Source organism: Zingiber officinale, chromosome 3A (genome assembly GCF_018446385.1).
Source record: "Zingiber officinale cultivar Zhangliang chromosome 3A, Zo_v1.1, whole genome shotgun sequence".
Classification (NCBI taxonomy): Eukaryota; Viridiplantae; Streptophyta; class Magnoliopsida; order Zingiberales; family Zingiberaceae; genus Zingiber; species Zingiber officinale.
Window position 1 is genome coordinate 122,302,644 of NC_055990.1, and position 16,282 is coordinate 122,318,925.

At 34.8% G+C, this 16,282-nt stretch overlaps 1 protein-coding gene across 1 annotated transcript; it reads right to left on the reverse strand.

Annotated features, from left to right (window-relative positions):
• Positions 1-958: 958 nt before the first annotated feature.
• On the reverse strand, positions 959-1,994 carry LOC122052374 (zinc finger AN1 domain-containing stress-associated protein 15-like). The gene has a single exon (XM_042613863.1). It carries the CDS (start codon positions 1,539-1,541, stop codon positions 1,116-1,118), a length of 426 nt encoding a protein of 141 aa, XP_042469797.1. The 5' UTR covers positions 1,542-1,994; the 3' UTR covers positions 959-1,115.
• Positions 1,995-16,282: the final 14,288 nt, after the last annotated feature.

Genomic DNA, 16,282 nt, shown 5'->3' on the forward strand with positions numbered 1-16,282 from the left:
AGTTTAGTCTAGAATTATGAGATGTGGAATAAGGGAGACAAAAACCAGCTTTTGAATCCGTATTTCCATGTAAAATGAAACTATTCATCATTCTGAGTATTCCAATATGTCATTAGATTAGCATTCTATAACATGTAGGATGATACTCTAACACCATGGTGAACTATTTCAAAACAGGAAACGTCTCCAAGTTCATATCATCAAACAAAAAAAAAAAGGCTTTTGAGATCCTTACCTAGCAAAATAATCCTTCGCTGGCTAAGCTGATATACAAAGTTGCCTGACACACCCTTTCTCGTTATTATGACCAGAGTGAGCAAATATCATAATTGAATGACATGAAGGAAAGCCAAAACAATGTGACTAATATGAAGAGCAAACTTGCTGTGCATGACTAAAGAAAAGGGTATTTGAAAGCAATTCATCTCGCTGTCATGCATCTGTTGAAGGTTAAAAAGAAGCACACGATCCATTGCAATACACTTAGAACAGAGGAAGCACAATTACAATCTCTATACTTAGATTCTACATCTGTTTCAATTGCATGATTACTCTAACACCAACAGTCAGTCAGATTTCAACACCACATACACCATATGTACTGACTTAATAAGCTTACAAAACCCAGATTCAACTCTGTGCCGCCTACTGGATCTGTGTGTAAATTACATAGGTTATAACCAACTGCCAAACATAGATAACCATGGAGGATAACCAAGTAAACTTAGCAGCTCTTGTGAGAAGGTTTGACTTGGCCCATGGCAATTTGCTCTCAACTGAGGATAGCACGACCTCATAAATAATCTCCGAACTTTTTAAAGCTAAGCTAATACAAAAATAAAAAATGCCTAAACCAGCGTTTCTCATTATGCCAATCAGAAAGAAGAATCATATCAAATTGCAATGAACGAAAGGAAAAAAAAAACTAATTTCTAATGCAAACTTGCAGTCCAATGACTTACGAAATGGTGTAGAAGCAAATCATAATGCAGCATATTGCTGTTCAAGGTTAACGACAACATACCATTTTAATTCCAATCTAGCAGACTTGGAAAAGGCGAGGCACAGCAAGTATAAACTACCAAACAAAATAAATCATGGTGGATAACAAAACATCAAATTTTAATAATCTTAGCAGCTCTTATGAGAGGGTTGGCCTTTGCAATCTGCTCTCGACCAGCAGCCTTGTAATCAAAAGAGCAATCATGGGTGTCAGAGTAACGGTGGCGGGCACAGAAGAGATCCCCACATCGGCACCGGAAACCAGTAAGTCCCACCCTTTTGTCGCAACTCGAGCAGCGTTTGATGGATTGAAACGGTGGCAGAGCCTTGTTGCTGTGCTTCTCCTTGGGACCAAGATCCACGGTCGCCGGGTTTCCCAAATTCTCAGGTGTATTTAGAGATGAGAGCTCTTGCAGAGTCTGCAGGCAATGGGCAGACGGCGACGGTGGTGGTTGAGGCGAGGAGGAACTCGGAGAAGGGGAAGAGGGTTTGAGGATTTCAGCTTCATCCTTATTAAGGTTGCAACTTTCCCCTGCCATCTATCCCAAATTGAAGAAGAAAAATCCTAAACACAGCTAAAAATCGAGAGACGGAGAGAGAGAGAGAGAGTTACGCAAATAGAGATCGAAGCGAGTTCAAGATCCAACAAAATAAACAGCGCGTAAACAACCGCAACGACGTCGAAAGCTAAGATTCAACAGACTTTTTTCCCCCACGCATTTAGGGAGAACAAAGAAATCAGAACAGAAGGGCAGAAAAAAAAGAAAGAAAGAAAGGGATAAGACAAGGACAACAAACGAGATCCCGGAAGAAAGAGAAGAAACCGCGGGATCGAGCTCACCGGAGTCGAATTTTACAGAAGCTTATAGACGAAAACAAAGAAGATGATCGCAAAAGCCTCCTCGAGACGGATTACGCATCGATCAAGCGATTGATTTGGATGAGGAAAGGTAGGGAAGTTGCCTGAGAAGGTTGCGGAGGCTTATTGCTAATAGAATAATAGTATTATTATAAATAATAAAATAAAGAAGAAGACAAATCCATTGGTATTAGTATTACAAGCTTTGATACCAATAAAAAACAAAAGTAACCTCTTGTCTTGGTACTAATTTCCAATTTAGCAGATTAATTTTAATTAAAAAGATAAGGAGGGGACAAAGAAGCTTAGAAAAGGTTGATATTAAAAAAAAAAAAAAAAGTATGCTCTGGGCTCCTATTTCTTTTCTAAAAAAAAAATAAAAAATAAAATAAGAAAACTGGAAAGAAAATAGCTTTTGGTTAAAATTTCAAAATAACCAGGGTGACTGTTCTTTCCTCAAGGAAGAATAAATAGGCTTTAAATACGGGTGTTCTCTCCTAGTCTTTGGTATGGCCTTCGTTCGATCATTAGGATCGTAATGAATTAAATGTTAGTGAGTAATTTTATTGTTTAAGTTGATAAGAATTTATTTATGTTCCTTGAGTATGCAAAATTAATTACATAAAAAAGTTTAATAATATTTTAAATAAAATGAATAAGCTTAGCATATAAATAAAAATATTTTATTTATTTTTTTAATTCAAAAATTAAAAAAATAATAATAAATAAAACGAGTGATATCTTGCGCGTGCACAGTCGTGCACTGTGCGGGCGCGCAGGATATCACTCATTTTATTTATTTTTTTTTATTTTTGAATTAAAAAAATAAATAAAATATTTTTTTAAATTTTATTTCTAGGATTCAAACTTTGGGTTATAGTTTTTAAGCTATTTTTTTTTTAGATTTTAACTATAGAGTTCAGGCTTTCCAATTATGTTATAGTGTTTGGTTTTAAAAAAAATAAAATAAAATAAATTTAAGTATTTATTGAGTATTGTAATATGTTGAGGGATATATTAATGTATTAGAAATTTATATAAAGAAATATTTATTTTTTAATAAATAAAATATTTTTAAAAAATTTTATTTCTAGGGTTGCTTTGGGTTATAGTTTTTAAGTTTTTTTTTTTTAGATTTTATCTGTAGGGTTCAGTCTTCACAATTAGGTTACAGTGTTTTGTTTAAAAATAAAATAAAATAAAATAAATTTAAGTATTTATTGAGTATTGTAATATGTTGAGAAGATATATTAATGTATTAGAAATTTATATAAGGAAATATTTATTTTTTTAATTTAAAATATTAAAAAAAAACCAATTGATATCCTACGCACGTGCATAGTCGCGCAGGATATCAATCCTCAATATATATATATATATATATATATATATATATATATATATATATATATATATATATATATATATATATATATATATATATATATATATATATATTCAACTTAGTAATGTTAATAAATAAAAGTGTGAATTGTTTTTAAATATTTTTTATGAATAATATTTACGAGCCATCGGGGGCTTATGGTGCGATGGTAAACAATAGGATAGGCTCCTTAAGCAACGAGGATTCAAATCTCACTTAAAACACATTACACCTGGGGAGTTCAAATTATTTATGATATTAGGTCATCTATTAGGATCCATCCGTGTTTCATAATTTATCCTAGTAGTAAGTTGTAAATTTCTATGATACCGGACCGATCATCTCCAAAATTAATATGATCGTAAGAGTTGAAGTTGTTGATGTGGCTACAACGTTTATTTTCTTGGGTTTTTCGGGCAGCGAAAACCGCTTTTCGCGTCGCGGAAACCCCGAATCACCCAAAGTCGTAGATCCGTGCAAGGAAAAATCGAATAAGATACAAGTACGAGTTTCAAAAATTTAGATCTACTTCTAGATCTATGTGTTGAGAGCTTTTACCTTTGAAGCGTGCCCTCGCAAAATTCCCGCTCGTCCAAGGTACGTGTCGGATCTCCAAAGTATCAAGGTAGATACTTCTCTAGTGACATCCACACGAACAAGGAGTGCTCTCTAGCACTCAAGGATGGAGAAGAGAACCCCAAGTGTGCTAGCACTTTCTAGAGCTCTCGGATGGGATTGGAAAGGAAGAAAAGAAGAAGATACAAAAGGAAATCTTATACACTCAAGAAGTAGTATTCCTCCTTTGTGATCTTCACTCTTCCTTTGCTCATGGAACTCACTCAACCACCTTCACCTTCCCTTGGAACCACGGCAACAGCAAGAAGGAGAGGAGGAAGAAGCTAGGAAGAAGATGAATGAAGTGAATGCACCATAATACCACACAACCAAAAAACCTCCACAATAATGTGTGGCCGGCCACATCTTGTAACCTCCCCATTAATGTGGCCAGCCACATTAAAACCAAGGGGAGGGTGTAACCCCCATGAGGTGGCATGTCTCATGAGGTGGAGGTGATGTGGCAAGGATGAGTCATCCTTATGATGTGGCATTACATCAAGTCAAACTTGATGTTTCAACTTCTACTTGGTCAAGTCAAACTTGACCAATTGTCTTCCTTGTTGAGTTAAATCCAACCTTTGATTCAAGTCAATTTTAATTTATGAATCTCAATTCATTAATATAAATTGACTCAATGAATCAAATCTAAATTAGACTCATTCAACAATTGAATCTAATTGAGTCTAACTCGATAAGTCTAATTTGAATCCAATTGGTTCATCATATGAACCTAATCCAATTGGTTCATCCTATGAACCTAATCTCCATCCACTTATTCTTTGTGTGTGACCCAATAGGTTCTTGTAACGTTGGCAATGTTTCTAAACTCCTTTAGAAATATAAGCAATGAGCGGCATCTAGCAATACATCATTGCTACCCAAGTTACAAGAATGTTGAGATCCAACATCACCTTGTGACTATTAATTGTGACTCTTCACAATATATGACAAATGTCCTTCTATCCTAGACATCTAGATTGATCAATGTGAGGCATAGACCGTGTCATCCTCTGACCAATCTAAATCTTGAACTCCAAGTAGACTCACTCAATCAAATGAGCTCAATATCTCATATTGACTCATTTGGGTATGGCCATACACTTCGTGGTCTTACTCTATCAAGAATATCGATGTCACTCCCGTCATATAGGAGGGATAGATCCCATCTACATCACTCACATCGCTCTGCATAATTCGTTACATACCCAGTAATCGCCTTTATAGTCCACCCAGTTACGGGTGACGTTTGACGAAACCAAAGTACATAACTCCTTATGTAGGGATCCATGGTGACTTCAGGTCTAAGGACTAATAGTCATACTAATAGCCACATGAGAAAGTATATGACACTCATATAACGATCCATGATACTTTCTCATGGCGGGTCATTCAGTATACATTCTCCAATGCATACTCATGTGTCAACTTGATATCTCCATATTCATGACTTGTGAGATCAAGTCATCGAGTTGACCTACATGCTAGTCTTATTGCATTAACATTGTCCCTGAATGTTAATACTTGACTAGGAATAATTTAGAGTAGTGTTCCCTATATCATCTCACTATCGATTCAACTAATCGATTGATATAGGTATGAACCTTCTACTTAAGGACGCTATTATACTTAGTCTATTTGGCACTAATACAAATAAGTATAATAACCAAACAAATGCCTTTATTAATATACAAGAATATAATACAACGAGCCCATACAGCAATCATCAAATGATTGGCTCTAGGGCTTTACTAACAATCTCCCACTAGCACTAGTGTCATTCAGTATAGGCTCTAAGGCCCAAAGACCTAGTGTGACCATCATGCTTTCTCTGTGCTAAAGCCTTGGTCAAGGGATCTGCGATGTTAGCCTCAGTGGGTACTCTGCAAATCTTCACATCTCCTCTATCGATAATCTCTCGAATGAGATGGAAGCGCCGTAGTATGTGCTTGGTCCGCTGGTGTGAGCGAGGTTCCTTCGCCTGTGCTATAGTTTCATTGTTGTCACAATAGAGCTCAACTGGGTCAGCGATGCTAGGAACCACCCCAAGTTCAGTGATGAACTTGTGGATCCAAACTGCCTCCTTTGCTGCCTCTGATGCAGCAATATACTCGGCTTCTGTTGTAGAATCAGCTACTGTATCCTGCTTCGAACTCTTCCAGCTGACAGCACCACCATTAATGTAAAATACAAACCCCGACTGTGATCTATAATCATCCTGGTCGGTCTGGAAGCTAGCATCACTGTAACCCTTTACAGCTAGCTCATCATTGCCTCCATATATCAAGAAATATTCTTTAGTCCTTCTTAAGTACTTAAGAATATTCTTGACCGCTATCCAGTGACTTTCACCTAGATCTGACTGGTATCTGCTCATCATGCTCAAAGCATACGAGATATCAAGTCGAGTACATAGCATGGCGTACATGATCGATCCTATGGCTGAGGTATAAGGGATCCGATCCATGCGGTCTCTCTCCTCTCTAGAAGAGGGACCTTGAGTCTTCGAAAGACTCACACCATGTGACATCGGCAGAAATCCCTTCTTGGAGTTCTGCATGGCAAACCGAAGGAGTACCTTGTCAATATATGTACTCTGACTTAGGCCAAGCAATCTCTTAGATCTATCTCTATAGATCTGTATCCCTAGAATGCGGGATGCCTCACCTAAGTCCTTCATTGAGAAGCAACTCCCTAGCCAGGTCTTGACAGACTGAAGCATAGGGATGTCCTTCCCAATGAGTAGTATGTCATCCACATATAATATGAGGAAGATAACTATATCCCCTACAACCTTCTTGTAGACACAAGGCTCATCTTCGTTCTTGATGAAACCAAACTGTTTGATTGCATCATCGAATCGAAGATTCCAGCTCCGAGAAGCATGCTTTAGTCCATAAATGGACCTATGCAGCTTGCATACTCTGCTAGTATGCTGTGGATCTACAAAACCCTCAGGTTGTGTCATGTACACATCCTCGAGCAGGTTTCCATTCAGAAACGCGGTTTTGACATCCATCTGCCATATCTCATAGTCATGGTAGGTTGCAATAGCAAGCATGATCCGAATAGACTTAAACATCGCTACTGGAGAAAAGGTTTCATCATAGTCAATACCATGAATCTGCTTGAAACCTTTAGCTACCAAGCGACCCTTATAGATAAGTCCATCCATGTCAGTCTTTCTCTTAAAGACCCACTTACACCCTATGGGTTTTACCCCTTCAGGTGGATCAACCAAAGTCCATACTTGGTTGGTGTACATGGATTCCATCTCGGATCTCATGGCTTCTAGCCATTTCTCGGAATCTGGTCTCATCACAGCTTCCTGATAGGTGGTAGGCGCATCCTCTATGAGCACAACATCATCATGGTCAGACAAGAGAAATGAGTATCTCTCAGGCTGACGACGTACCCTATCAGACCTGCGAAGAGGTATGTCTACTTGAACCGGTTGTTGTTCCTCAATTCCTTGTGGAACAACATCATCCACAACACTTTATGGTTCCAGTTCAATTTCCATCGAGGCATCAGTGCTATTGTTCGCATCTTGAACTTCTTCAAGATCGAACGCGCTCCCACTCGTCTTTCTAGAAACAAAGTCCCTTTCTAGAAAGAACCCAGTCTTTGCCACAACTACCTTGTGCTGACTGGGAATGTAGAAGTAATATCCCTTAGTTTCCTTGGGATATCCGATGAAATAGCACTTGTCGGATTTAGGTCCTAATTTGTCTGAGACTTGACGTCGTATGTAAGCCTCACAGCCCCAAATCCTCATGAAAGACACCTGGGTATCTCTCCCAGTCCATATCCTATATGGTGTCTTTATCACGGCCTTGGATGGAACTCGGTTGAGAATGAAAGCTGCCGTGTCTAGAGCATATCCCCATAGATATGTCGGAAGATCTGTGTGACTCATTATAGATCGTACCATATCTAATAAGGTACGATTCCTCCTTTCGGATACACCATTCCACTGTGGTGTTCCAGGAGGAGTGAGTTGAGATAAAATCCCACACTCAGCTAAGTAGTCACGAAACTCATGGCTTAAGTATTCTCCACCTCGATCTGATCGAAGTACCTTAATGTTGGATCGAGAAGCGCTAGAGGGGGGTGAATAGCGCTCGTGGCTATTTCGTTCGATTATCGAAAAACTATCGGAGTTAAAACGTGCAGCGGAATAAGCGGAAATAAAATAAAGAGACAACACAAAGAGACAGGTCGATTTTACTTCGTTCGGAGCCTAAGTCGACTCCTACTCGAAGGCCCGCGATCCTTGATCGCTTCCGGTGGGCAACAACTATAAGCACGATAAAAATATTACAGACTAATTACAATTCAAAGCATTAAACAGATTATACCGACAACAAAAACTAAATCTGAAGCTCTGGGTTGTCGGGGTGTCGTTGCAGCACTTTCTGGATCGAGTCGTTAGCAGCTTGTCGCAGAGAGATTGCTTAGAAGATTGTTGTGTCATGAAGCTGCACCTCAACCCTTCTTTTATATGAAGTTCCGGGCGCCTGGATCCCTTCCGGGCGCCTGGAGTGTGACGTGGCCAACCAACCTGGATGCTCCACGTGGCAAAGTCGCGGCAGGGATAAAGTTTGGTCCCGGGCGCCCGGATCCATCCCGGGCGCCCGGACAGCCTTTTTCCAGCAGGTTCCTCACCTGCAAACAAAGGTTAGTCCGAGCAAAATCCCCTGCAAGACAGTGTTAGAATAAGATAAAACATTGTAAAGAAGAATTGACAGTCTTCGGACTGTCCGAGTCTGACTTCGGATTTCCAACCGGAAATCCTAGGTCGACCCGACGCCTACTATTCCCTCTACGGGGAACGCGCCCTCACCTACTCCTCTCAGGAGATTTACCTGTTGCCAGTCGATCCTCCAGATTGACAGGACTTTTGCTTAGCACTCGACGCTTCCGGACTTCCTGCTGGACATCCACTTCCCGGCTAGTCCAGTCTTTCACCTGGTTCGCGACACCAGGACTTTCCACCTAGGGTTACCACCCCCTAGGACTTTTGCCTGAAGCCATCGACCTGCTAAGACTTTCCGCATAGGGTTACCACCCCCTATGACCTAGGGTTACCACCCCCTAGGGTTTTCCCTCTGCCTAACCGCAGCTAGGACTTTTCTCCACCTAGGGTTACCACCCCCTAGGACCTAGGGTTACCACCCCCTAGGGTTTTCACCTGCCTAACCGCAGTTAGGACTTTCCTGAAACACTCATTCAACATGTTAGATAAACAGAGAATCTTAACTTTGAATCCCTTTGCCATTATCAAAACTTAGGTTCGATCGTCGGATGCTTCCTGTACCAACAATCTCCCCCTTTTTGATTATGGCAACAAAAATTCAAAGTTAAGAAAATAATGCCATTAAAAGATAAGCATGATAATACAAGCATAATGATAGTTACGTGTAGAGCTAAGTTAAGTGCAGAGCTCCCCCTTAATATAAAGACTCCCTCTTAATAAAAGCTCACTTTTTAAAATTTGAATTTCTTTCAATTTTCTTTAATTCTTTGAATTTTCTTCTACTCTCCTCCTTTGCCATATATCAAACATCAGTTGAAAGCAAGTTTTAAGATTTTAAGAAAACAATCTTTTTGAGAGAAGGTAGAAGAAGGCTTGTGAAACTTAGTTAAACGAAATATTTTTCACCTAAGTTTAAAAGGCTAATATATGGATGATTTCGAATGATGCCTTTAGCCACTTTTGAGACTTGGTTGTTTTTAGAAAGACATACCTAACTAAAGTTAGAAAAACTTAGCTAGTTTTTTTTTTTTTATAAATTTTGGAGCCAAATTGTTTGTAAAGAAATTTGAAGTCTCAATTTACTTAGCAAAAGTCTTTTGAAAGCCATGAGTTAAATTTTGCAAGTAAAGAAATATGCTTTTTAACCCTTTTAACTTAGAAAAGTGTTTTAGCATTTAGAGTTAAAATTTATAAGGTGGCTAAGTTTGAGAAAGTTTGAAGGTTGCTATATGAGTCACTTTAGCTAAGCCTTTTGCAAACAATGAATTTTGAGAATGTAGGTTCAGTTTAAAAGGTACTTAGCGTTAAAACTTAATTTTGAAAAGATAGGAGTAAGAATTTGTTAATTTATATATATATTTTTTTTTGATAAAGAGGGAGTGACTAAATGTTTAATTTAGGTTATTTATTGTAGTTGGTCTTTAATTCCAAGCATGAGGTTAGATAGATTTTAAGTTATCCAGATTGTTTTGTTCAGGTATCAGAGCCCTAAAGTATGAGCATGCTCAAGCTTCAAATCTCCATTTCCTTCAGGGCTAATTCCATATTCTTGTAAGTCTAGTAAATTTAGGGGAGTTAGTTTTTCAAGTATTTTTCAAAGGATTTTGAAATAAGTTTTTCAAAGGATTTTGAAATAAGTTTTTCAAATATTTTTCAAAGGATTTTGAAATAAGTTTTTCAAGTCTTTTTCAAAGGATTTTGAAATAAGTTTTTCAAATATTTTTCAAAGAATTTTGAAATTAGTTTTTCAAGAATTTTTCAAAGGATTTTGAAATAAGTTTTTCAAATATTTTTCAAAGGATTTTGAAATAAGTTTTTCAAGTCTTTTTCAAAGGATTTTGAAATAAGTTTTTCAAATATTTTTAAAGGATTTTGAAATTAGTTTTTCAAGAATTTTTCAAAGGATTTTGAAATAAGTTTTTCAAATATTTTTCAAAGGATTTTGAAATAAGTTTTTCAAGTCTTTTTCAAAGGATTTTGAAATAAGTTTTTCAAATATTTTTCAAAGGATTTTGAAATAAGTTTTTCAAGTCTTTTTCAAAGGATTTTGAAATAAGTTTTTCAAATATTTTTCAAAGGATTTTGAAATTAGTTTTTCAAGAATTTTTCAAAGGATTTTGAAATTAGTTTTTCAAGAATTTTTCAAAGGATTTTGAAATTAGTTTTTCAAATATTTTTCAAAGGATTTTGAAATAAGTTTTTCAAGTCTTTTTCAAAGGATTTTGAAATAAGTTTTTCAAATATTTTTCAAAGGATTTTGAAATAAGTTTTTCAAATAATTTTGAAACGAAGTTTAAAAAGATTTTTAAAATGATTTTGAAAGATTTTTGAAAAGTTTTTTAAATAATTTTGAAATTAATTTTGAAAAGTTTTTTAAAAAGATTTTGAATAATTTTGAAATTAAGTTTAAAATGATTTTTAAAATGATTTTGAAAGATTTTTCAAATAATTTTGAAACGAAGTTTAAAAAATTTTTAAAATGATTTTGAAAGATTTTTGAAATTTTTTTTTTAAATAATTTTGAAATTAAGTTTAAAAAGATTTTTAAAATGATTTTGAAAGATTTTTCAAATAATTTTGAAATGAAGTTTAAAAAGATTTTTAAAATGATTTTGAAAGATTTTTGAAAAGTTTTTTTTAAATAATTTTGAAATTAAGTTTAAAAAGATTTTTAAAATGATTTTGAAAGATTTTTGAAAAGTTTTTTAAATAATTTTGAAATTAAGTTTAAAAAGATTTTTAAAATGATTTTGAAAGATTTTTGAAAAGTTTTTTAAATAATTTTGAAATTAATTTTGAAAAGTTTTTTAAAAGATTTTGAATAATTTTGAAATTAAGTTTAAAATGATTTTTAAAATGATTTTGAAAGATTTTTCAAATAATTTTGAAACGAAGTTTAAAAAGATTTTTAAAATGATTTTGAAAGATTTTTGAAAAGTTTTTTAAATAATTTTGAAATTAATTTTGAAAAGTTTTTTTAAAAGATTTTGAATAATTTTGAAATTAAGTTTAAAATGATTTTTAAAATGATTTTGAAAGATTTTTGAAAAGTCTTTTAAATTATTTTGAAATTAATTTTGAAAAGTTTTTTTAAAAGATTTTTAAAATGATTTTGAAAGATTTTTCAAATAATTTTGAAATGAAGTTTAAAATGATTTTTAAAATGATTTTGAAAGATTTTTGAAAAGTTTTTTTTTAAAATAATTTTGAAATTAAGTTTAAAAAGATTTTTAAAATGATTTTGAAAGATTTTTGAAAAGTTTTTTTAAATAATTTTGAAATTAAGTTTAAAAAGATTTTTAAAATGATTTTGAAAGATTTTTGAAAAAAATTTTAAATTATTTTGAAATTAAGTTTAAAAAGATTTTTAAAATGATTTTGAAAGATTTTTGAAAAGTTTTTTTAAATAATTTTGAAATTAAGTTTAAAAAGATTTTTAAAATGATTTTGAAAGATTTTTCAAATAATTTTGAAATGAAGTTTAAAATGATTTTTAAAATGATTTTGAAAGATTTTTGAAATTTTTTTTTTAAAATAATTTTGAAATTAAGTTTAAAAGATTTTTAAAATGATTTTGAAAGATTTTTGAAAAGTTTTTTTAAATAATTTTGAAATTAAGTTTAAAAAGATTTTGAAAGATTTTTGAAAAGTTTTTTTTAAATAATTTTGAAATTAAGTTTAAAAAGATTTTTAAAATGATTTTGAAAGATTTTTGAAAATTTTTTTTAAATAATTTTGAAATTAAGTTTAAAAAGATTTTTAAAATGATTTTGAAAGATTTTTGAAAAGTTTTTTTAAATAATTTTGAAATTAAGTTTAAAAAGATTTTTAAAATGATTTTGAAAGATTTTTGAAAAGTTTTTTTTAAATAATTTTGAAATTAAGTTTAAAAAGATTTTTAAAATGATTTTGAAAGATTTTTGAAAAAAAAATTTTAAATAATTTTGAAATTAAGTTTAAAAAGATTTTTAAAATGATTTTGAAAGATTTTTGAAAAATTTTTTTTTTAAAAATAATTTTGAAATTAAGTTTAAAAATATTTTTTAAATGATTTTGAAAGATTTTTGAAAAGTTTTTTTAAAATAATTTTGAAATTAAGTTTAAAAAGATTTTTAAAATGATTTTGAAAGATTTTTGAAAAGTTTTTTAAATTATTTTGAAATTAATTTTGAAATTAAGTTTAAAATGATTTTGAAATAATTTTTTAAAATGATTTTTCAAATTGATTAATTGATTATAGAATTATAGTTATGTGTTTAATTTGAATTTTAAATTTCTTAGTCATCTCACCCGATCTAAGTTTTCAATCAGGTAATCCTATAATTTTTGTGAGATGATTTGAGGTTCAATTTAAGGGTTTGGTTTAACTTTGTGTTAGATTTAGATTTAGTTTTGGGTTCAACAAGTAAGCATTTTTTGGATAAACTTCTGGGCTATGTTGAGTCACAAGGAACTCATTAAAGTAACCATGCCTTCGAGGTTTTCCAAATAGTCCTACCCACTGAACTTAATACTAAACCTTTGTCTAACTAGTTAGGATCCATTTAATGGTAGCTTTGGTCAGTTCCACTTGGCCAAATGCACCAGGTCGAAGCCATATCTTCCTAAACATGTGATGCCCAAGCTTCCCTAACGTACTATCATCCAAAAACTTCACCAGTACTACCCTGGGTCAAGTTAAACCTCGCCCATTTATCTAACCTTAATTACCCTGCCGGGTAGTCTACTCTTGTTTACCCATTCCGGGTAGATTAAGTTCGGTTACCCAGTCGGGTAATTTAGTTAGGGGTGCCAGCTATTCTGGATCCTCCTTCTAAATTTTTATTTGATTTAAATTGAATTTTGATTTAAGTTCGAATTTTTAAATTTGAATTTTTGAATTTTAATTTACTTTCAAATTTTGAGATTTAAATTTAATTTCGATTTTTAATTTTAAATTTAATTTAATTTTGCATTTTTAATTTTTAATTTTTAATTTAATTTTGAATAAGAATTTATAATTTGAATTTTTGAATTTTAATTTAATTTCAAATTTTTTAAATTTATAATTTGAATTTTGAATTTTGATTTAATTTCGAATTTGGAATTTGTAATTTGAATTTTGAATTTTGAATTAAGTTGGTTTGATTAATATCGTTTTTCTTTTTGCTCCCCCTGGATCATGGCCTCGATATGGTCTATCGAGGTAGTGTATTTGATCCTTCGGAACCCAGTATTGGCCAAGTCCAACTTGATTGATCAATTTGGACTTGGGGACCCATGCTTGGACTACCTTTATATTATTTCTATTAACTAATGATAAATACGATTTGTATTTCGTTTTGGTCTTAAATCCAAGTCCGGCTTTGTTGTAAACGGCTCGCTGTTTTCCAAGAATCAGATCCAGATTCTTGGAACCCAAGGTGAACTGTTCCAACGTGTTCTTGAGTTCTTTAATTTGAGCTTTCAGATTGGAATTTTCTTCCTCAAGTTGTTGGACTTGAGTTAAACTTCCAATTTGAACTGACTCAGTTAAAGAACTCGAGTCAGTCGCTTCCTTAAGGGTTGTTACCTCCTTTTGGAGCGACTTAACCCGGACGTTGGATTTAGCCAACTTCTTAAGCAAGTATGGAATTAAATTTTGCGAGTCATCTAAGTTAATACTAGACATTAAAGCACTTACAAACGGATACGGATCCGTGGCTTCGCTCGGACTCGGTGTCTGATTCACTCTCGATTTCTGAATCGGACTCGAACTCGGACTCTGTTTCAACAACATGTGCTAGAACTGGTAGAGCGAGGAGGCTTGCTTGTTCTTCTTCATCGGATTCAGATTCGCCTGATGACTCGGACCATGTTGCCTTTAACACTTTCTTCTTCTTTTTCTTTCTAGCTTCCTTTGTCTTGCTTGTACCTGCAACCAATGTAATACCTTCCTCGACCGAAGCAGTATCATTCTGTTCATCCAATTCAAATAAATCATTTAAATCATGCTTACTTGTGTTTGACATACCTTCGTGAAGTTCTATCAGATTCTCCCACAGCTCCTTGGCGCTTGAGAATGGGTCGGCACGATTCAGCTCCTTATTCGTTAAGCCACACTGAAGTGTATACGTTGCTTTTGCGTTTGCTTAGTTCTCGTACGGTAGTGGCTTGCCGACACCGTCAGTTGGCAGGTGAAGCCCGGTTTTGACGATCATCCAGACTTCAAAGTGAGTCTGGAGATACGCTTCCATCCGACCCTTCCAGTCTCCGAAATCATCTCTGGAGAAGAGCGGTGGGCGAGCAGTGTTGTAGCCTTCTTGATGGGCCATTTTAGAAACACAATCTCGCAAAATAAACACAATAAAGCTTGTTCCAAGACTTAGTCTTGGATTAGTAGTGCGGGAGAGAAAAAAAATAGTAATTCAGGAATTTTGAGAAAAAAATAATAAAATATTATTAAAATATTATTAAAATATTATTAAAATAATATTTAAAAAATATTACTACAAATTTTTGAAAATGCAATATTTCGATAATTCCAACCAATGGTGAAAAGATAAAAATTAATTTTTCAAAAACAGTTTTGGAGGGGAAAAAAACGAAAGGCGTAAGGTTAGATTTTTAACCTATATGAACGACAAAGCCACGAAAAATGCTTGAATGGTGGTTGCACCAATTCAAAGCGACCCCGCTCTGATACCAATTGTTGGATCGAGAAGCGCTAGAGGGGGGGTGAATAGCGCTCGTGGCTATTTCGTTCGATTAGCAAAAAACTATCGGAGTTAAAACGTGCAGCGGAATAAGCGGAAATAAAATAAAGAGACAACACAAAGAGACAGGTCGATTTTACTTCGTTCGGAGCCTAAGTCGACTCCTACTCGAAGGCCCGCGATCCTTGATCGCTTCCGGTGGGCAACAACTATAAGCACGATAAAAATATTACAGACTAATTACAATTCAAAGCATTAAACAGATTATACCGACAACAAAAACTAAATTTGAAGCTCCGGGTTGTCGGGGTGTCGTTGCAGCACTTTCTGGATCGAGTCGTTAGCAGCTTGTCGCAGAGAGATTGCTTAGAAGATTGTTGTGTCCTGAAGCTGCACCTCAACCCTTCTTTTATATGAAGTTCCGGGCGCCTGGATCCCTTCCGGGCGCCTGGAGTGTGACGTGGCCAACCAACCTGGATGCTCCACATGGCGAAGTCGCGGCAGGGATAAAGCCTGTTCCGGGCGCCCGGATCCATCCCAGGCGCTCGGATAGCCTTTTTCCAGCAGGTTCCTCACCTGCAAACAAAGGTTAGTCCGAGCAAAATCCCCTGCAAGACAGTGTTAGAATAAGATAAAACATTGTAAAGAAGAATTGACAGTCTTCGGACTGTCCGAGTCTGACTTCGGATTTCCAATCGGAAATCCTAGGTCGACCCGACGCCTACTATTCCCTCTACGGGGAACGCGTCCTCACCTACTCCTCTCAGGAGATTTACCTGTTGCCAGTCGATCCTCCAGATTGACAGGACTTTTGCTTAGCACTCGACGCTTCCGGACTTCCTGCTGGACATCCGCTTCCCGGCTAGTCCAGTCTTTCACCTGGTTCGCGACACCAGGACTTTCCACCTAGGGTTACCACCCCCTAGGACTTTTGCCTGAAGCCATCGACCTGCTAAGACTTTCCGCATAGGGTTACCACCCCCTATGAC

Bases quoted from the DNA above. Each gene is read 5' to 3' on its own strand.
- LOC122052374 (XM_042613863.1), bottom strand. From the start codon at position 1,541: ATGGCAGGGGAAAGTTGCAACCTTAATAAGGATGAAGCTGAAATCCTC.